Genomic DNA, 22,941 nt, shown 5'->3' on the forward strand with positions numbered 1-22,941 from the left:
CACCTGGAGTACTGTGCTCAGTTTTGGTCCCCTTACTTGAGGAAGGATGTAGTTGTATTGGAGGCGGATCAGAGGAGGTTCACTAGATTGATTCCAGAGATGCGGGGCTTGTCTTATGAGGAGAGATTGAACAGTTTAGGCCCATACTCGCTAGAGTTTAGAAGGATGAGAGGAGATCTAATTGAGGTATATAAGATGCTCAAAGGGATAGACAGAGGGCGGGAAATTGGAGTTGAGGCTGAAATGAGATCAGCCATGATCGTAATGAATGGCGAGGCAGGCTCGAGGGGCTGAATTGCCTACTAAATTGCTCCTAGTTCTTATGTTCTTATAAGCAGAATGCTCATCGGGATTCTCCATTTGGAGCACGCAGCTCATTTAGCTTGAGATTTTAATAGGTTTGGAAAAACAGAGTTAATAAACCTATCAGGTTTTAAGAGTTACTGAAGAAATGCATTAGCACAGCTTAGGAACTCCCAGTGTAAGTTAGTTATATCAAATAGTACAGAAGCTGAGTATTGCTGAAAAGAAGATACTTTTTTGTCGAAGCTTTTCATCTCACACTCATCAGGACAATTTGTAAGAAAATACCAATGTCAGGGGAAACAACATATTTATACTGAATAGGAAGAGAATGGTTGGCAAGTGGACTCTGATGGTAGAGGCGTTGCCATGGAGAATGCAGCAGTGGGTAGTGACTGACAGTTAACTGCCAAGCATTGTTTGAAATTTAAACCGGGCAGCTTGACTCTGATTGATCAAGACACTGCCCTGGGGAATGAACCAGTGAATGGCTATCACATTTTGTTTAGCTAAAACAGGCACAACGTGTGTACATGTTCTTCCTGTCTGCAAAGAACAGGGCCCTGCGTATCAATATATATAGCTTCCAGTACACACAAATGTACCACACTGCGTGCCCGACTGACAATCTTAAATTTTTGTCAGCGTAATTCTTAGCACACTGAGGATTATTTAGCAAATGTTGTCCAATCACAGAATCACATCTAATGTTGGGCACTGTATTTTGAGTTTTGCAAGCACAGGCTGGTTGGGTACGATCCGCACCTTGCCCATTGCGAATAGCGGAAGGGACATGCTGTTTGATACGATCTGCCAGTCTTTGGGACATATGGCCTACTTACCTAACATCACACTGGCACTGAAATTCATACACCACATTACTCATTTGTATGATAGGCAGAACATCTTTTTAGCTTGGTGGCAGCATGCTGTTAGTGGTGAATACCACTCATGTTGCTACAGCATAGTAGCAGTGTGAAACAGCTAGCTTCACATGCTTGGCAGTGAACTATCAGTCACCATCCACGAGTGCATTCTCCACGGCAACACCTCTACAAGTCACTTGCCAACCAATCAGCATTCTCTTCTCATATAGTATAAATATGTTGTTTCCCCTGACATTGGTATTTTCTTGCGAATTCTCCTGATGAGTGCAAGACAAAAGCTTTGACAAAATTATTTTTCAGCAATACTTAGTTATATCAGCTCATTTGGGTTGTCCTTATTACCACTGCATTGCTATTTTTTTTAACATGCCCTAAATTAACTTTTAGGGAGAATATCGTGCAGCAATGAATGATGAATGGCTGAAAGAATTTGTTGTGCTTGGACTTCCACACACAAAAGAATCCAATCTGATTTTAACATTAGGAGACCCTGTGAAAATACGATCCTGGCAGGTAGGTCATTGTCATCCATTTTAATTTGGCAAAAGTTTGATAATTGGAAGTCCCAGAGATAACTTGTTAAAGTTGCTTTATTGATAACTTGGTGATATACCTCAGTGGCATGCAAATTTAGTGCAGCAAGAAAATATAGGAAAGTATTCCATTTTGCACATCTAGCCCAGACTGGAAACACCAGAAGGAGGTAGCACTCTGTTCCACTGTGAGAAAAAGTCAGAGAGTGGGACATTCTAGCCTTTGCTCACATATTTCATTATGGGTGATTATAGAGACCTGGAAGTAAAATGCCTGCCAGTGAAGGGACCCCATGCATCACAGGCTTTTAATTTTAGGTGGGAGGATGACATGGGAGCCATTTTGACTTTGGACAACAGTGTGAAATATGCAACATCAGCTCGCTTACCCATTAAACACCTTTCTACTGAAGACAATAGAAATGGAAATTGGAAGAGGTATTTAATGGGTAGGGAAGGGGAGGGAGCTCAGGTCATGCCTTTTTTACCATCATCCAAAGTCAGAATTATGGGCCGTTCATTAATCAATGACCTGGCAAAATATTCTATGGCCAATATTGTTCAGTCAAAGAAACAAATCTGCAAATATAACAGATTGAGTATAAAGTGGTTCTGCTGGGATAGTATCTACACATAGAATATTTCAAAATTTCTACACCATGTGCAATGGATCCCACAGTATCAATCTATACAACCTAGAAGCAAATGCTGCACAGATTGTCAGCTATTTTAATGCAGGCATGAACTCAATTTATTGGAAATGGGCTAATGAATCTCCAAAATAATTCGATAAGGCTGGAAATTTAGCAGGCCAACAATGAGGCAGGCATCACCTGAGGTGATGTTACTAGTGGAATGGAACTTTGTCTTGTATCCTCAGGTGAGCTGTCGAAGACATCGCAATGAGGTAATGAAACCTACATCTACTTCTGAATTAGTGCCGTAGGTGTTGGGGAATCTCATAACAGCAGTGAGTTGGAAAGGCCAGCATTTATTTTCCATCCCTCATGGCCCACCTTCTCAAGGATGGTGCTCACATCCCATGAATGAATAAAAATTGGCATTTGGAGCCTGCATCCGTATTTTGTTCCCTGGCATTTCCATGCTGGGGTCTCTGGTGCTGAAGGCAAGCTCAGAGCAATGTCTGCCTTGGAGCTTCCTTCCACAACGTATTTTCTAGGGGAGGCATGGGGATGTGATTGTCCTAGATAATATGAAACAAAGAGAGAACCTGCATTGATATAGCACCTGTCACATTCTCAGATGATCTCAAAGTGCTTTACAGCCAATGATATTGAGGTTTGGTCACTTGTTGTTACATAGACAAATGCAACAACTAATTTGCACACAGTGAGATCCCACAAAGACCAATGAGATAATGACAAGTTAATCTGTTTGGTGTTGGTTGGGGGGACTAAATGTTGACCAGGCTACTGGATTTCAGTGCCTGTCCTAGTTGCTTAGGTTAGGCACCAATATCTGGAGCTGCATATATATTTCCTGGTATCACATTAACAATGGGTATTTTGTGATCAGATCTCTCTGTGGAGTCCAGCAACAGAAGAATGGTCTCAAAGGAATATGTAAATGGGACAAAGTATCAACTGGAGGTTAGTCTCCAAAGGTGGGGGCAGTTTTTTTAGGTTGTGCATGAAAGTGCCTTTATTATAGTGAAGTTTTATTTGTTGAATTTGCGTTTTGGAAGTGCTTTGATCAGTGTTTCTATCTTCATGCTCTCTATCTGTTGCAATCCTGGTTATCTTCTTGTAGTTCGTTGAAGCTTGCTCTCAAACTTTGTTTCTTGCCTATGTGACAACTAGAACCACAAACTGCATATTCCAAAATTGCTTTGGTGTGTCAATGCTACTGGTTAACATAGGAAGAAGAGGAGGCTATTCAACCCCTTAAGCTTGTTCAGCCATCAGTTGGATCATGGCTGATCTGTACCTCAACATCGTTTCCACAAAAAGATTTCACTCTTGAAAATTTCAACTGCTCCAGCATCCACAGCCTTTTGGGACAAAATTCCAGATGTCCATGACCCATTGTATGGAAAAACAGCTTCCAGATTTCACTCCTGAATGGCCTGACTCCATTTCTAATATTATGCCCTCTTGTTCTTGATTAAGCTGTTTACTGTCATTTCCTCTGTTTCACAGATTGCAGGTCTTCCCAAAGATGCATTGTCAGTAGAGAATGGAGTAATCACACAGTACACTCAACGGTGGCCACTTTTTATTGATCCACAAGGTCAAGCAAATAAATGGATAAAAAATTTGGTAAGATTATTGAGATCAACATGTGAGACATTGCCTGACAGAAAGACTTGGCTCTTCGGACACTGCAGTAAAGACTTGTTAGCTTGGCACCACAAAAGTATGTATAAGATATGAACCATATTATAGTGCAATTTGCAACTGTGACATTGGGAGCATTACCTCCCGACTGCACATTCTGGACAATCAAGGGTAACAGGTTTGCGAGTTCCTGATATCCATGAACAGTGGCTGATGTTCGCTGCCACTTGCACAAGCTTGGAATATTGTCAAAGTTGTGACTTATTGGTGCTTTAGTTGGTAATATACAGCCTAGTGCAATGTGAAGCCTTGCAGAACAGGAAGGCACAGGATTCGATCAATGGTCTTAGCTATCCCAGCTGGGTTACTAGAATTGGTCTTATAATCCCTGTGCTGAGGAGAAAACTATCCACCAGTTTTCCTCCTCCTGATTACTATTGCTGAAATTATTTTAAGCTAGCTACAATGAACATTCACTGCCTGAAGACACAAATGAAAAATGGCAACTTTAGTGAGGGACCAAAGGGAAGCTGGTACCCATTGAACTGTACCCATTGTAGGCCAATGTCTCCAGCAGAGAAGGGGAGAAAATTGTGAAGATAATATTACAAATGTACATCCAATTATATCACTTGTATAACTAAACTTGTATATGGTCTAGCAGCATCAGTGGAGAGTGAAACAGAGTTAATGTTTCAAATCAATGACCTTTCATTTTGAGTTCTGATGAAAAGTTATAGATCTGAAACTGTGGCGGGCCGGGGGCGGGGGGGGGTCGGATATTATGGGGCCTGCAAGAGTGGGAAACGTAGTGGGGTGGGGGGTGACTTCATTAGACAGGAACTGAAATTTCACTTTCCCAATGGTGGGTTCAAATTTAGAGATTAAGTCAGCAGCGGGTTGAGCCTCATGCGGTTCCCATCCCCTATGACATGATTATTCATTATATTAAAACTTGGTTTCATTGCGTCCTATCTTCCAGTGGGTGCATTGCCGGCAGCTACTACTGCTCCCCCAGTGGCACTGACACAATGAACAGCTGCCAGCCTCTGATTGGCCAGCAGCTCTCAGGATGGGGAGAGCAGGGAGGGATTTCCAGCAGGTGAGACCCCCTGGATAAAATGCCACCCAATGTGTCCCTTGTCTTCCCCGGCTACTGCCTTCCTTTCACCTTCCCACCTTCTATCCTTCTCAGGTTTGTGGGGGTGACGGGAAAAAGGTTTGGACTTATGGACCAGTTCATAATCGTCAGCCATCTCTGCTGCCTGTCGAACTGTTGTGACCCTCTGGTCCTCAACATGGGTTCTAACTACTGGAGGAAGTGATTTTTTAAAATTCTTCCAGGAGAATTATTTCCCTAAGTGCTTCATATGTTATCTTTACTTTTAGTGCCTGTATCCATGAGTCAAAATTACTCTGTTTTACCCTCTCTAATTCAATATAGGTCTGCCCAGGCTGTTTCCTTATATCCCAAAATTTCTGCCTGTATGCCTCAGGGAGTAACTCATATGCACTCAGAATAAGCTTTTTTACTGTATCATAATCCCGCTTCTGACAGTGAAACATAAACCTCGTGAGTTCTATCCAACCTACTCTGTAAGAGCAATGTCCAGATTCCTTTTGGCCATTTCATTTGCTTAGCTACCTTTTCAAACAAAATAAAGAATGCCTCTACATCCCTTTCCTCAAACTTTGAGAGGACATGCACAAATTTAAACATCTCCCCGCTAGACTTTGGGTTGGAGGTTTCTTCATCATCAAAACCTTCTTCAGCATCTGAGGCCTCTTTTTTTTTAAAGTCCAGCCTTTTAAGCTGGTATTCCCTTTCTCATTCCTTCTCTTTCTCCTCCATTGCTAACTTCTCCCTCTGGAGCTCAAGTTCTCTTGTCTTAACTTGCTCCCTTTCTCTCTCTCCTGCCTTTCTGCTTGCTCCCTTAGAAATGCTCTCTCATTTTCCTTTTCCTCTCTTTCTCTTGCCTCCAATTCAAGTTTTTTCATTTGCAACTGAATCTCAGCCAATTCAATTGACTCATGCCCTGGAGAACATGGTCTTTCTGGTATTGCTTCCAGTTTCAAATGGCACAGTATTATCTCAACTATGTCTGTTTCCTTGCCTTTACGGGTAATTCTAACTCCAATTTATCCACCAATTCCATTTGCTGAGTCTTGGTTACGTTTTGTAAACCAGTCAGGATTACCGTTTCCATCTGTAGAAAGGTCTTAGCAACTTCCAACACCATTTTACTTTACCTATGTATAAGAAACCTGGTCTTCATCCTTTTATCCCTTATCATTATTATTCTGCGTCTAATCACTCGCTGTCCATGTTTCAAATCCTGCAAGAGCCACCAATTTATGTTACAGCCGGGATGGGAGAAGTGCGCAAATTATCAAGCCCTATTATTCTCCAGGCCGTACCATTCATTTAAATGTTTAATTTTCTCACCAAAATGGCCAGTTGTTTACCTATACTTCTAGTGCCCAGAAGAAAAGAGACACTGACCAGGCTTCTTTCAAAAAAAAACTGAATAATTAATTTATTTTAAAACAAAACTTCTTTTAACAATTTGTAAGTACCCACACATTTGTAATCAGGAAGCATATCTATCTATCTCTCCCTAAAGAATTCCCCCAACACACACACACACATACAGACAGACAAAGGACAGAGTCTCTCTGTAGAGATAGGGTTTGGAGGATGAGTGTTATAAAATAAAGGATAAAGTCTGTAGGGTCTCGACACTGTTGACCTGTAGTTCTCTCATGTGAAGCTGGTCCCGGTGGATGCCTGGAAATTCTCACCATCTGGTCTCAGCTTTGCAGGTCCAAATGCAGACTGGTTACACTCAGATAAGGGTTCTCTGGCTACAGGTTGATAGCCACACACAATTTTAGGCAAGATAGAGAGAGGGAGAGCCAGTTAGGGTAGTCTTCCTTCCTCAGCATGTTCCCCAACAAGACTGCCTTCAAAAATCAGCAGGTTCAAACTTAAAGTTTGCCTCTGCCATGCAATTGCCTTTTGCCTTTCAGCTTTTCATTAATTAAAATGCTTTGCAGTTCAAAACAAACAGACAACTCCTTCTTAAGTACCATAAAGATCAGGTGATTTCTTGGAAGAGGCCTGCTTGTTGACAATTCCAAGGTGAATTTATGACCTTTTCAAAAAATCCCAGGTTAACATCCAATGTACAGTTAATGCCGAGCCCTTCCATTATGTAAAAGAAAAATTCAGCCTTGAGGGATATGATTCCCACAGAGTGCAAGTCTATAGTCAAGAAAGTACCTCTCTACAACATACAAAACACTTCAGAAATGTAAGAGGCTACAAAATGACTTGAATATCAGACCGCTGGCAAGGTGATGGATGTAACCAATTCTATTTCATTAGAACTAAACTCTATTGTATCTTGCTGCAAAATAAAAACCATAAGGCATTTCCATCAGCACCTAATAAAGTACGGGATTGGTTATCAGAACCCAAAACTTTAGCCTGTTGGTTTTCAGATTTTGATGACAGATTCCAAGCATTAATAAAATAGGTAGTAATCAACCATCCAGTATAAATCCCACCCCCGCCCCCCCCCACCCCACTGCCCCCAGATTTTCCTTTCCAATGATTTCAATCTACTACCAAACCACTCCCACTAGGTTGCTGCCCCTGCAGCAAGTGAATATTACCCCAAAATTTTCCTTTAGAACTTGGGTGAGGTCTGCCTTGTTTGCCAATCAGGAGTGTAAAACACAATATGCAGTCTGTAGACATCGTCCTTGGTGTGAGATCCAATAAATAATCGTAATTACTACCCTACAATAGCCAATTCAGGACTATTCTGACTAAAATGATAAAATTGACTTGATAGTCACAGTGAAAGATTTTATACTTAAAAGATTACTAGCCAGAAATGTTCTTGCACTTGTAGGTGCTCCGTCGCATTAACTTTGCCGAAGGTATAGCAGAACTCCAGTTACACAAAGTTGTGGCGGTGAGGCTGAAGCAACCCCAAGGAAATTCACGGCCATTGAACCAATTTTATTCTCTGGTGGCCAAAATTTATATCCAGCAAAACACTGTTTCAAATTGCCTCTTGACATATCTCAGAGCATCACAAAAGACCAATCGATCTATAAAACTGGGACTGAAAATGTTAGAATCGCTGGGAAACCTTATTAGGAATTGAGTAATCAGTGTAGGTGGGATAATAAGTTCAAAGCAGAACTAAAATGTTTCCAAGTATTTATCTATGAACCCTCACTCCTAGCCCACAACTTGCAACAGACCACATTGAAAACATTTCTCGTTATCTTGACTCCCTTCTCTCTCCCCTTGTCCAGTCCCTTCCCACCTACATCCGTGATTCCTCTGACACCTTACGTCACATCAACAATTTCCAGTTCCCTGGCCCCAACCGCTTCCTCTTCACCATGGATGTCCAATCCCTCTACACCTCCATCCCCCACCAGGATGGTCTGAGGGCCCTTAGCTTCTTCCTTGAACAGAGGCCCGAACAATCCCCATCCACCACTACTCTCCTCCGTCTGGCTGAACTTGTTCTCACACTGAACAATTTCTCCTTTAACTCCTCTCACTTCCTCCAAATAAAAGGTGTGGCTATGGGTACCCGCATGGGCCCCAGCTATGCCTGTCTCTTTATGGGGTATGTGGAACATTCCTCGTTCCAGTCCTACTCCGGCCCCCTCCCACAACTCTTTCTCCGGTACATCGATGATTACTTCGGTGCTGCTTCATGCTCTCGTTGGGACCTGGAAAAATTTATTAATTTTGCTTCCAATTTTCATCCCTCCATCATTTTCACATGGTCCATCTCTGACACTTCTCTTCCCTTCCTTGACCTCTCTGTCTCAATTTCTGATGATAGACTGTCCACCAATATCCATTACAAGCCTACCGACTCCCACAGCTACCTCGACTACAGCTCCTCACACCCCGCTTCCTGTAAGGACTCCATCCCATTCTCTCAGTTCCTTCGCCTCTGTCGCATCTGTTCTGATGACGCTACCTTCAAAAACAGCTCCTCTGACATGTCCTCCTTCTTCCTTAACCAAGGTTTTCCACCCACGGTCGTTGACAGGGCCCTCAACCGTGTCCGGCCCATCTCCCACGCATCCGCCCTCACGCCTTCTCCTCCCTCCCAGAAACATGATAGGGTCCCCCTTGTCCTCACTTATCACCCCACCAGCCTCCGCATTCAAAGGATCATCCTCCGCCATTTCCGCCAACTCCAGCATGATGCCACCACCAAACACATCTTCCCTTCACCCCCCCCGGCGGCATTCCGTAGGGATCATTCCCTCCGGGACACCCTGGTCCACTCCTCCATCACCCCCTACTGCTCAACCCCCACCTATGGCACCTCCCCATGCCCACGCAGAAGATGCAACACCTGCCCCTTCACTTCCTCTCTCCTCACCGTTCAAGGGCCCAAACACTCCTTTCAAGTGAAGCAGCATTTCACTTGCATTTCCCCTAACTTAGTCTACTGCATTCGTTGCTCCCAATGCGGTCTCCTCTACATTGGAGAGACCAAACGCAAACTGGGCGACCGCTTTGCAGAACACCTGCGGTCTGTCCGCAAGAAAGACCCAAACCTCCCTGTCGCTTGCCATTTTAACACTCCACCCTGCTCTCTTGCCCACATGTCTGTCCTTGGCTTGCTGCATTGTTCCAGTGAAGCCCAACGCAAACTGGAGGAACAGGACCTCATCTTCCGACTAGGCACTTTACAGCCTTCCGGGCTGAATATTGAATTCAACAACTTTAGATCTTAAACTTAAACAAGAGTTGTGGGAGGGGGCCGGAGTAGGACTGGAACAAGGAATGTTCCACATACCCCATAAAGAGACAGGCATAGCTGGGGCCCATGCGGGTACCCATAGCCACACCTTTTATTTGGAGGAAGTGAGAGGAGTTAAAGGAGAAATTGTTCAGTGTGAGAACAAGTTCAGCCAGACGGAGGAGAGTAGTGGTGGATGGGGATTGTTCGGGCCTCTGTTCAAGGAAGAAGCTAAGGGCCCTCAGACCATCCTGGTGGGGGATGGAGATGTAGAGGGATTGGACATCCATGGTGAAGAGGAAGCGGTTGGGGTCAGGGAACTGGAAATTGTTGATGTGACGTAAGGTGTCAGAGGAATCACGGATGTAGGTGGGAAGGGACTGGACAAGGGGAGAGAGAAGGGAGTCAAGATAATGAGAAATGAGTTCCGTGGGGCAGGAACAGGCTGACACGATCGGTCTGCCAGGACAGTTCTGTTTGTGGATTTTGGGTAGGAGGTAGAAGCGGGCCGTCCGAGGTTGGGCGACTATCAAGTTGGAAGCTGTGGGAGGAAGATCTCCAGAGGAGATGAGGTCAGTGACAGTCCTGGAAACAATGGCTTGATGTTCTGTGGTGGGGTCATGGTCCAGGGAGAGGTAGGAGGAAGTGTCTGCGAGTTGACGCTCAGCCTCCGCGAGGTAGAGGTCAATGCGCCAGACAACAACAGTACCACCCTTGTCAGCGGGTTTGATGACAATGTTGGGGTTGGACCTGAGAGAACGGAGTGCAGTAAGTTCAGAGAGAGACAGATTAGAATGGGTGAAAGGAGCAGAGAAATTGAGACGGCTAATGTCACGCCGACAGTTCTCAATGAAAAGATCAAGAGAAGGTAAGAATCCAGAGCTAGGGGTCCAGGTGGAGGGAGAATATTGGAGGTGGGTAAAAGGATCCATTGAACAGGGAGAGGACTCCTGCCCAAAGAAGTGAGCACGGAGACAAAGACCGCGGAAGAAAAGTTCAGCATCATGCCGAGCCCGAAATTCATTGAGATGAGGGCGTAAGGGTATGAAACTAAGTCCTTTGCTGAGCACTGAACGTTCAGCATCGGAGAGGCGAAGGTCAGGGGGTATAGTGAATACGCGGCTGGGGCTGGGATTGGAAGATGGGGTGGGGACGGAGGGACAGGCAGGGGTGGAGGGTCCCAGATGGGTAGGCCTCCTGTCTCCGGGGAACTGTCCAAATTGACTCACCTTCTTGTTCACTTTAGGAAAGAGAGCAAGGATTAGATATCTTCAAGATAACTGACCGCGATTTCCTGCGGAGTCTGGAGAACGCTATCCGTTTTGGGAAGCCGTGCCTGATGGAGAACGCGGGGGAGGAGCTGGATCCAGCCCTGGAACCTGTACTGTTGAAAATGGTACGAGCAAATCAGCAGACACACACTGGTGAAAATGTTCCTAGTGCATCGTCCCAGCACACAGGTTCTTACTTGCAAGTCAAGAAGTTGTGCACTGCAGCTGTTGACTGCGAATGGGGCAATTTCTCCACATGTGCCGCCACCCCTTGAAGCTCCACAGTAGGTATTGTAGCTGGTGAATAAGTGATTACAAGACCTAGGTTTAACAGTGATAGGTACACCAACAAGATTCATTTCTGTTCATTTCTAGATAGAACATTTTAGTTTTTTAAAAGGAAAAATGCCATTTAATCATTCTCAATTCAGATGCGTGATTAAATATTGCCATAGATGCAGTGGGCTGCTTGTACCAGACCTCCAAAACACCGACAGCATTGAGTTTATAATCCAAGGCATTTATACATATTTGTCACGTAAATACAGATGACCGAGTGATTTTTAAAATGAGATGACACAGTACCTGACAATGTTTCCTCAAAGTTGCGCAGCAACGCAAAAGTGCCCGCGCAGGCCACGCATATGTTAGCCAGTTTAAATTACGGTGCGTGTGCAACCGTGCAAAAAAGAGTTTAAATGGTGTGCGCACTGAAATGAATCAGCCGTGCAGTTAATAAACTGCATGACTGCGGTGATAAACTGGCTGAGCCTGCTCGCCTGCTGCAGAAACTGTCCAGTTTTCACTTCATCGTGATTTTGAATACGTCTCTCATTTTATGGAAGCTTTTTCTAAAAAATGGAAAGACATTTGGCAGCCATCTAGTCTCTCCCTTCACTGGAAGGTTGTTATGATTGCTTAGTTGCATTCACAGGCAGGGTACAATTTTGGTATTAATTACACATTTTGGGAACACAGTTGCATTATGCCATTCACCAGAGATAATGCTGTACCGGATATCTTGGGTACATCTGTTGGAATGAAAGTTATTTTACGTCAGCTAAAGTTAAACTGAATAAACATATAAACAGCTACTTGTGTAAAATATTTGGTCCTCGTCTCATCAAAGCATTTCCTTCTGCTTTTCAGACCTACAAACAGCAGGGCAGTACCGTCATAAAGCTGGGAGATTCCATCATTCCTTATCATGAAGACTTTAAAATGTATATCACCACCAAGCTGCCCAATCCTCACTACACTCCTGAGATATCAACAAAGGTCACTCTCATTAACTTCACACTGTCTCCAAGGTGAGTAACTTGTCTGTCCTATCGGTGATGTTGCTGCATTTGATGCATTTGAAACACCACTGTAACTCCAACCACCAAACAGGAAAAGGAAGTTGGCTTCCACTCGGTCCCTGATACATGCATGGTTTCTCCAGCCTCTTCTGTCACCATTGTGCTTCCTCCACCTGCTTCGCAAAATCATTTGCTCCAAGGCAGTCTGCCTTTCAGCCCCTCCTGCCACCTGCTCCCTCTCGCCGCCCACTTCCTCATGCTCTCATCATCCATTCCTCCACTGCCCATTCCCTCCAGCTCCTCTCCTCTCTTCCCCACTCCTGCCAGCTTCTCCCCTCTCTTCCCTGCTCCTTCCAACTTCTGCCCTCCCCTGCTCCCTACAGCTTGACCCTTCCTTCCCCGCTCCCTCCTCCTCTCTTCCCTGTTCCCTCACACTTCACCCTCCAGCTCCCCCCTTCCTCCATCTTCCCCCTTTCCCTCCCTGATGCTTCCAACTTCCCTTCCCCGCTCCCTCATGCTTCCGCCCTCCTTTCTCCATTCCCTCATGCTTCCGCCCTCCCTTCCCCACTCCCTCATGCTTCCGCCCTTCCCCGCTCCCTCATGCTTCCGCCCTTCCCCGCTCCCTCATGCTTCCGCCCTCCCCCGCACCCTCATGCTTCCGCCCTCCCCCGCTCCCTCATGCTTCCGCCCTCCCCCGCTCCCTCATGCTTCCGCCCTCCCCCGCTCCCTCATGCTTCCGCCCTCCCCCGCTCCCTCATGCTTCCGCCCTTCCCCGCTCCCTCATGCTTCCGCCCTCCCCCGCTCCCTCATGCTTCCGCCCTCCCCCGCTCCCTCATGCTTCCGCCCTCCCCCGCTCCCTCATGCTTCCGCCCTCCCCCGCTCCCTCATGCTTCCGCCCTCCCCCGCTCCCTCATGCTTCCGCCCTCCCCCGCTCCCTCATGCTTCCGCCCTCCCCCGCTCCCTCATGCTTCCGCCCTCCCCCGCTCCCTCATGCTTCCGCCCTCCCCCGCTCCCTCATGCTTCCGCCCTCCCCCGCTCCCTCATGCTTCCGCCCTCCCCCGCTCCCTCATGCTTCCGCCCTCCCCCGCTCCCTCATGCTTCCGCCCTCCCCCGCTCCCTCATGCTTCCGCCCTCCCCCGCTCCCTCATGCTTCCGCCCTCCCCCGCTCCCTCATGCTTCCGCCCTCCCCCGCTCCCTCATGCTTCCGCCCTTCCCCGCTCCCTCATGCTTCCGCCCTTCCCCGCTCCCTCATGCTTCCGCCCTTCCCCGCTCCCTCATGCTTCCGCCCTTCCCCGCTCCCTCATGCTTCCACCCTCCCTTCCCCATTCCCTCATGCTTCCGCCCTCCCTTCCCCGTTCCCTCTTGCTCCTGCCCTTCCTTCCCCGCTCCCTCTTGCTTCAGCCCTCCCTTCCCCACTCCCTCATGCTTCTGCCCTCCCTCCCCCACTCCCTCCAGCTTCCTCCTTTCACTTTGCCGCTCCTCACCGTCCATTCCGCCACTGCACTCCCTCCTGCTTGAGTAGTATGAAGGACTGAATAGCACGCAGCAATAAATTACGATTACTGACACATGCTTCGATATTGGGCGGAATATTACTGGTATGTCATGGGTTGGTCCCTAGCCTGTGTGAGCGAAGGGCAGGACATTGGAAGGGATTTTATTGGTGGCAACCAATTAAGAAGCCACAAGGTGTCATCCAATCAGAGGTTGAAAGGAGAAGGCCCCTCTATGTAGAGGCACCCTCGAAGGACCGGGAAGAAATTGCCTGGATATATCACTTTAAGAAAATTCATATTTTCAACCACTAATCTGATTTGCAGAATTGATCGGAGGTAGTCATTCATCAGAACATAAGAACTAGGAGCAGGAGTAGGCAATTCAGCCCCTCAAGCCTGCCCCACCATTCATTACGATCATGGCTGATCTCATTTCGGCCTCAACTCCAATTTCCCGCCCTCTCCCCATAACCTTTTAAACGTTACTAATTAAAATTCTGTCTATCTCCTCCTTAAGTTTATTCAGCGTCCCGGCATCCACTGCACTCTGAGGTAGTGAATTCCACAGATTCACGGCCCATTGAGAAGAGTAATTCCTCCTCATCTCTGATTTAAATCTACCACCCCTTAGCCTAAAACTATGGCCTCTCATTCTAGAATGCCCTACAAGGGGAAACATCTGCTCCACGTCTACTTTGTCTATCCCCTTTAGCATCTTATATACCTCAATTAGATCTCCTCTCATCCTTCTAAACTCTAGTGAGCATAGGCCTAAACTGCTCAATCTCTCCTTATAAGACAAGCCCCGCATCTCTGGAATCAATCTAGTGAACCTCCTCTGAACTGCCTCCAATGCAACTACATCCTTCCTCAAGTAAGGGGACCAAAACTGTGCACAGTACTCCAGGTACGGTCTCACCAATGCCTTGTACAGTTGCAACAACACTTCCCTATTTTTATACTCTATTCCTTTAGCAATAAATGCCAAAATTCCATTTGCCTTCCTTATTACCTGCTGTACCTGCATACTAGTTTTCAGCGATTCATGCACAGGGACATCCAGATCCCTCTGCAATGAAACATTCTGAAGTTTCTCTCCATTTAAATAATAAGTCACCTTTTTATTCTTCCAATCAAAATAGATAACTTCACACTTATCCACGTTAAACTCCATCTGCCAAATTTTGGCACATTCACCCAACCTGCCCATATCCATTTGCAAATTTCTTATTTCTTCATTGCAACTTACTTTCCCACCTATTTTGGTGTCATCTGCAAATTTAGCTTTATTACCTTCTATCCCTGAATCCAAGTCATTAATATAGATTGTAAATAGTTGGGGCCCAAGGACTGAACCCTGTGGTGCCCCACGAGTTACAGCTTGCCATCCAGAAAAAGACCCATTTATCCCGACTCTCTGCTTTCTGTTGGTTAGCCAATCCTCTATCCAAGCTAATATATTACCCCTAACTCCCTCTTATCTTGTGTATTAATCTTTTGTGCGGCACCTTATCAAAGGCCTTCTGGAAGTCCAGATATACTACATCTACAGGATCCCCATTATCCACTTTGCTTGTCACATCTTCAAAGAACTCTAGCAAATTAGTCAAACACGATTTACTCTTCAGAAAACCATGCTGACTCTGATGGATTGCATTTTGACTTTCTAAATGCCCCATTACTACTTCCTTAATAATGGATTCCAACAATTCCCCAATGACAGACATTAAGCTGACTGGTCTATAGTTTCCTACTTTCTGCCTCCCCTCCCTTTTTGAATAAGGGCGTTTTATTAGCATTTTTCCAATCCACTGGAACCTTTCCAGAAACCAGGCAATTTTGGAATATTATAGCCAATGCATCCACTATCTCCCCTGCCACTTCCTTTAAGACCCTGGGATGTAGGCCATCAGGTCCTGGGGACTTCATTCAGCTCGTTTTCTGCATTTGTTAGGAGGCAGCCCTGGATCTCTTATTTCCCACACCAGTGAAAAGTTCAGTTGATAGTTTTCAGTTTTGTGTATACTGGTTAGTAGATTTGAATTCTGTCTTTCAGCTCCTTCAAGCATTATGAGGAATGTTTACTAAAAAAATTCATTTTCTGACATGCCATGTTTTAATTTAGGCAAATTTGCCATTTTTTATGAAGTGGTGAAATTAAAAATAAAGTAGTATCTTAGAAAGGAAAAAAAATGTTTCTGATTCCATTTCTCAAAGTGAAAATATAGAACATTACTAGACTTTAAGAAGTACAATAAGAACATGGTCTGAATTCAATAAGATGATCATTGGAGTTTAGTGTGGAACTTGTAAATTGTGCCTTAATACCGCAGTGGGCTGGAAGACCAACTCCTGGGTCGTGTGGTGGCACAAGAACGTCCCGATTTGGAAGAAGCCAAAAATCAGTTGATCGTCAGCAATGTTAAAATGAGGAATGAGCTGAAAGAGATAGAAGATCAGATACTTATGCGCCTGAGCACCTCTGAAGGCAATCCTGTGGATGATGTGGAATTAATCAAAGTCCTAGAGGCATCTAAGGTTAAAGCGGGAGAAATCAAGGTTAGTGTCAGTTTTATAATCTGGTAAGAAGTGGACATTTTCAACTGCTCTGAAAAGCAATATGAGAAATACTAAAGCTTCTGCACACATACATGATGCACATACATGCAAACACATGCATGTGACACACTAAAGAAACACAGACACAACAGTGGACTTCCAAGGTGGTATAATCAGTCTTCCTTTACAGCATTATGAGTTCTGAAACAGATCCAGTACTTTTAGAATTTCAACACTCAAAAAGTTCAGCACATTTTCCAGGCTGGCTCCAAGTTGCTCCAACCATGGATAGATTGAATTGAAGCAAAATTCACAAATGTTAAATTCAGTTCACAATATCGATTGAATTGCAGTAATATGAATGGAAGTGCAGTAATATTAATAAAAATGCAATTATATTAATAGATAGGCAGCAATATTATTGGAAGGACATTAACACTAATAGAAGTGGAATGATATAAATTGAAGAACAGTGCTACTAACAGTAGTGCAGTGATATTAATGGAAAGATGATGATATTATTGGAAGGATGGTGATAGGAAATGAAGTAATACAAATGGAAGGCTGGTGATAATAGCAGAAGTGCAATAATATTAATTGAAGGGCGATAATTGATGGAAGGACAGTGATATTGACGGTAGGACAGTGATATTGACGGTAGGACAGTGATGTTGATGGAAGGACAGTGATGTTGACGGTAGGATAATGATATTGAGTATTATTAAAAAAATACATTTTGTCAAAGCTTTTCATCTTGCACTCTTCAGGACAATCACAAGAATACCAATGTCAGGTGAAGCAACAATTTTATACTGTATACGAACATACGAGCAAGGAGCAGGAGTAGGCCATTCAGCCCCTCGAGTCTGCTCCGCCATTTAATAAGATCATGGCTGATCTGAGAATAACCTGAAATCTGCATCCTATCTGCTCCCAATAACCTATCACCCCCTTGCTTATCAAGAATCTATCCACCTCTGCCTTAAAAATATTCAAAGACTTTGCTTCCACCGCCTTTTAAGGAAGAGAGTTCCAAAGACTCATGGCCCTCAGAGAAAAAAATTTCACCTCACCTCCGTTTTAAATGGGCGAATCCTTATTTTTAAACAGTGACCCCTAGTTCTAGATTTTCCCACAAGAGGAAAGATCCACTCCATATCCACCCTGTCAAGACCCCTCGGGATCGTATGTGTTTCAATCAAATCACCTCTTACTATTCTAAACTCCAGCGGCTACAAGCCTAGCCTGTCCAACCTTTTCTCATAAGACTACCCATTCCAGGTATTAGTCTGATAAACCTTCTCTGAACTACCTCCAATGTATTTACACCCTTCCTTAAATAAGATGACCAATACTGTATACAGTACTCCAGAAGTGGTCTCACTAGTGCTCTGTATAACTGAACATAACCTCCCTACTTTTGTATTCAATTCCCTTTGCAATAAATGATGACATTCTATTAGCTTTCCTAATTACTTGCTGTACCTGCGTACTAGCCTTTTGCAATTCATGCACTAAGACCTCCAGATCCTTCTGCATCTCAGAGCTCTGCAACCTCTCACCATTTAGATAATATGCTTCTCTTTTGTTCTTCCTGCCAAAATGGACCATTTCACATTTTCCCACATTATAGTCCATTTGCCAGGTCTTTGCCCACTCAGTTAACCTATCTATATCTTTTTGTAGCCTCCTTATGTCCTGAGCTGGCGAATGTGAATTGGCAAATTAGGTTAAGGGCTAGGTCAATAGAGATGCAGTGGCTAATATTTAAGGGGATATTTCAAAATTGACAGAATAGATACATTCCAACGAGTAGGAAAAAGTCCAAGGGACGGACACACCATCCATGGTTAACAAGAAAGGTGAAAGATAGCATCAAACTTAAAGAAAAAGCATATAATTGTGCAAAGATAGGTGGAAGGCCAGAAGATCGGACAGAACATAAGAAACAGCAAAGGATGACTAAAAGACTAATAAGGAGGGAAAAATTAGAGTATGAGAGAAAGCTAGCCAGAAATATAAAAACAGATAGCAAGAGTTTTTGTAAATATTTTAAAAGAAAAGAGTTAACAAAGTGAGTGTTGGTCCTAGAGAAAGTGAGTCTGGAGAATTGATAATGGCAAACAGGGAGATGGCAGATGAATTGAACAGGTATTTTGCATCAGTTTTCACTTTGAGGATACAAGTAACATCCCAGAAGCAGCTATAAACTGGGAAATGGAAGTGGGGAAGGAAGTCAGGAAAATTACAGTCACAAGTGGTACTGAGTAAATTGTTGGAGCTGTGGGCTGACAAGAGCCCAGGTCCTGAAGGACTTCATCCCAGGGTGTTAAAAGAACTGTCTAGTGAGGTAGTTGATGCATTGGTTTTAATTTTCCAAAACTCCCTAGATTTGATGGAAGTGCCATTAGATTGGAAGATAGCAAATGTAACTCCATTATTCAAAAAGGGAGGGAGATAGAAAGCAGGAAACTACAGGCCATTTAACTTAACATCTGTCGTAGGGAAAATGTTGGAAGCTATTATTAAAGAAGTTATAGCAGGGCACTTGGATAAGTTCGAGGTCATCAGGCAGAGTCAACATGGTTTTGTGATATTGACAGAAGGTTGGTGATATTGATGGTAGAACGGTGATACTGATGGAAGGACTGATACTGATTGAAGTGTAGCGATAGTAATAGAAGCATAGTGATATTAATGAATGCACAATGATATTAATGGAAGTGCAGTGATATTCATGGAAGGACGTTAGTTTTGTAAAATTCTTTAATGGGATGTGGATGCCACTGGCAAGGCCAGCACTTGCTGCTGTCCCTAATTGCCCATCCGGAGGTGGTGGTGAGCCACCGCCTTGAACAGTTGCCGTCTGTCTAGTGTAGGTACACCCACAGTGCTGCTGGGAATGGAGCTCCAGGCTTTTGATACTGCAACAGTGAACAAATGGCAATATAGTTCCAAGTCAGGACAGTGTGTGGCTTGGAGTGGAACTTGCAGGTGGCGATGTTCCCATGCATCTGTTGCCCTTGTCCTCCTAGGGTGTAGGAGTAGAGGTATAATACTTCTGGAAGTGCTGAAATATTAATGGAAGGACAATGATACTGATGGAAGTATAGAAGTCATACATTTTTTCAAAACTGTTATTGTTTATCAAACCACTATCACTCCTCTAAATATTCCATACCCATTTCTTTAAAGTTCCAAAAACGCAACATTCATTGCTCTCAACGTATTCCCAGGATTTCATCACTCCATCACTCTTCCGTCTCTACTGCAATCTAAAATTGGTATCAACTATTTCTTCATTTAGCTTATCTCCTCACTTGTCCGTTTCAAACTTGATGTTTCCCTGTCTAATTAACTGTATCACTTCGTTTCCCGATCAAAAAAAAAGCAGGAGCCTCTTGTATGGCCTCAGCATCCCTTGGTTAAGGAAGGAAAAATGAGCTTTTGGTTGTTCATGATTTCTGCTGATATTGCACTTGTGTTGTCATTGGGAAGGACAGAATGAGACTGGATTGTGATGCCCTATACACTTAAATAGCTCATTGACACTCAGTGCATTAGTCCACACTGACTTTTGGCTACCTGGGCAAGGTGACACAGGGTGAAATACTAATTAAGAAAATTGGCAAGGAAAAATTTACAGGCAACAAACCTGTGCCATTCAAAGCACATAGATTATATAATCTGAGCTACATCAATTTACTCTGCAATGCTGAATACATAATTAATCTTCCCACAGATAAAAGTGACGATAGCAGAACAAACGGAGAAAGATATTGATATCACTCGGCTGCAGTATGTTCCTGTGGCTGTCCGCACACAGATCCTGTTTTTCTGTGTATCCGATTTGTCCAACGTGGACCCCATGTACCAGTATTCTTTGGAATGGTTCCTCAGCATCTTCACGTCAGGCATTGTAAATTCCGAGCGAGCAGGTACACCAGTCACATCAATATTGCAATTTTACAATAGCATATACATGACGTTAACTCAATAACCTATGCTATATTCCATTTTTTATTCTACAGTCATAAGTTGGGCTGATTGCTTAGAGACAACATTGCAAGTGAAGGGCGTACCATCCACCACACCAGTGTCTAATTGCAGTAGAATGGGATCCCTCAGTCAGTGAGTTCCCACTCTGAGTCATGCTGGCAGCCAGACAGCAGACAGTTCTACATGGTAATGGACCAGCTTTCATGTGGTCATGAGCAGAGGTGTGAGCACAGATTTCCTGCCCACACTTATGCTGGGGCTTGAATGTGGTATCCAGATGATTCTAAAAATGAGAATAGGAAAAAACTTGAAGAAAATTTAGAATAAAGTTATAAGTCAATTAAAATCCAACCATTAACAAATATTAGTTGTAAAGTTCTGTAACTTGTGCATAAAACTCAGTGGCCTGGATTTTAACTGGCAGCGAGTTCCTGGTGAGTTATTTTTCCATCTACTTGATCCCCAGTCAATTTTAAATGCTTGCTGTTGGCGGGAAGTGGCAGAAAATCATATGTCGCGGAAGCTACCTGCTATTAATAAGTAAGTTTTGGGGTCAGCTACTGGGCCTTCCCTTGAAGGAGGGTCCACAATCAGTGCGGAAAGGAAGATTGTGGCAACCATGTGAGGCCCAGAGAATCACTCGAGCTCCTGTTGACCCCTCAAGAGAAGTCATTTTCTGAAAAACTATATATTAAGGTATTTTTTGTCTCAAACTGTTTTGTTGATTTGTTTGTGAGAAACTCGCTGCTGCTTCCGGCTCAGGCCACCCAGTAAAAATTGCAGTCTGGTCCTATTGATGTCATTGATTTACATATATTAAAGAGGGCATATTGCTGGCTTGAGAGGAGGTGAAAATCAAAACCTAGTGGCTCCCAGTTCGGTAAGTAACTTCAGCAATTTTAACTGCCCATTTTATACTGGGTGGGCAGGGTTAAGATCTTCCCCTGTAAGAAGTCATTTATCCAGGTGATCCTTCATTGCCAAGTGCTAAAGAGGAGAAGCTATTCATCAACTTTAAAAGGAGGCAGATAGAAAACTAGGCAGAAATTTGAAATTTCTTCTGAAATAACATTACACTGAGGTGGGGGTGACTTATACACAGCTGTTCATTTTGTCGCTCAGATACTGTGGAGAAGAGGATAAAACTTATCAATAATTACTTCACCTACAGTCTGTACCTCAGCGTCTGCAGGAGTCTCTTTGAGAAGCACAAGCTAATGTTTGCTTTCCTGGTGTGCGTGAGAATCATGATGAATGATAACAAGATTGACATGGTCAGTAATGTATGCATAAACTTCTATTGGCCTAATCTTAGAAATCTCAGTTGAACAGATGGTCTTTTGATTCACTGTCTTTGCTTGTGCCATTGTTAGCTCCCACCACAGCTTTCAACTCTAATCCCAATCATCAAGTCTTACAGCACAGAAGGACACAGCACAATGATATACAGTCAGGATAGATTGGCCCTGGGAGTCCTCAACATTGATTCTGGACCCCATAAAGTCTCATACCATCAGGCCATCCCTATTGATTATCACCTGTCACCCTCCTTCAGCTGATGAATCAGTGCTTCTCAATGATGAACACCACTTGGAAGCAGCACTGAGGGTAGCAAGGGCAAAGAATGTACACTGGGTGTGGGACTTAAAATTATAGAATGGTTACAGCATAGGAGGCGGCCATTCAGCCCATTGTGTCCATGCCAGCTCTCTGCAAGAGCAACTTAGCTAGTTTCATTCCCGTACCCTTTCCCTGCAGCCCTGAATTTTATTATTTCACTTCAGATGCTTATCCAATTCCCTTCTGAAAGCCCCGATTAAAAGTTGCCACCACACTCTTAGGCAGTGCATTCCAGATCCTAATTATTCCCTATGTAAAAACATTTTGACATTTTAAATGTCCATCACCAAGCCCGGTAGTACTGCTACAGACCAAGCTGGCTGAGTCCTGATGGACATAGCTGCCATACTGGACCTGTGACAGGTGGTGAAAGAACCACCATGAGGGAAAATCCTACATGGCCCTATCCTCACCAATCTACCTGTCGCAGATGCTGGAAGGCACTGGCTTCCAGGATCATACCCCCTTGTACAGCAACAAAGCTAATCTGCATATAATTAATTACTGAAATAAATAAAATCAGAAAAAAAATCTATTATTGGAAATCTGAGGGAAAAATAAAAAACAAATATCATAGCACCTCAGTGAACATCTGAAAGAGAAGAGAGATGCTAACTTTTCAGAAATAAAAGCAGAAAATGTTGGAAACATTCAGCAGATCAGGCAGCATCTATGGAGAGAGAAAGAGTAGTAACGGCTTTTTTCCGATTTCCAGCATCAGCAGTGTTTTGCTTTAGCATTAACTTTTCAGTCTTTTCTAGTCTACTCAAAAATATCTACCCAAAACGTTAAGTTGGCTTTTCTCTTTTTCAATTGCTAATGATCTTTTGGGTACATCCAACATTTTATATTTTTTATTTACTTATTCATACTATTGTAATGA

General features: G+C 43.9%; 1 protein-coding gene across 1 annotated transcript in view; it reads left to right on the forward strand.

Annotated features, from left to right (window-relative positions):
• Positions 1-22,941, forward strand: part of dnah1 (dynein, axonemal, heavy chain 1) — a 532,475-nt gene that overhangs the window by 432,006 nt on the left and 77,528 nt on the right. Inside the window, 7 exon segments of the mRNA XM_078543835.1 lie at positions 1,578-1,703; positions 3,883-4,002; positions 11,059-11,208; positions 12,233-12,393; positions 16,214-16,439; positions 20,182-20,377; positions 21,561-21,712. Of these exon segments, the coding sequence (XP_078399961.1) occupies positions 1,578-1,703; positions 3,883-4,002; positions 11,059-11,208; positions 12,233-12,393; positions 16,214-16,439; positions 20,182-20,377; positions 21,561-21,712 (1,131 nt within the window).

This window comes from Cetorhinus maximus, chromosome 6 (assembly GCF_964194155.1).
Source record: "Cetorhinus maximus chromosome 6, sCetMax3.hap1.1, whole genome shotgun sequence".
Taxonomy (NCBI): domain Eukaryota; kingdom Metazoa; phylum Chordata; class Chondrichthyes; order Lamniformes; family Cetorhinidae; genus Cetorhinus; species Cetorhinus maximus.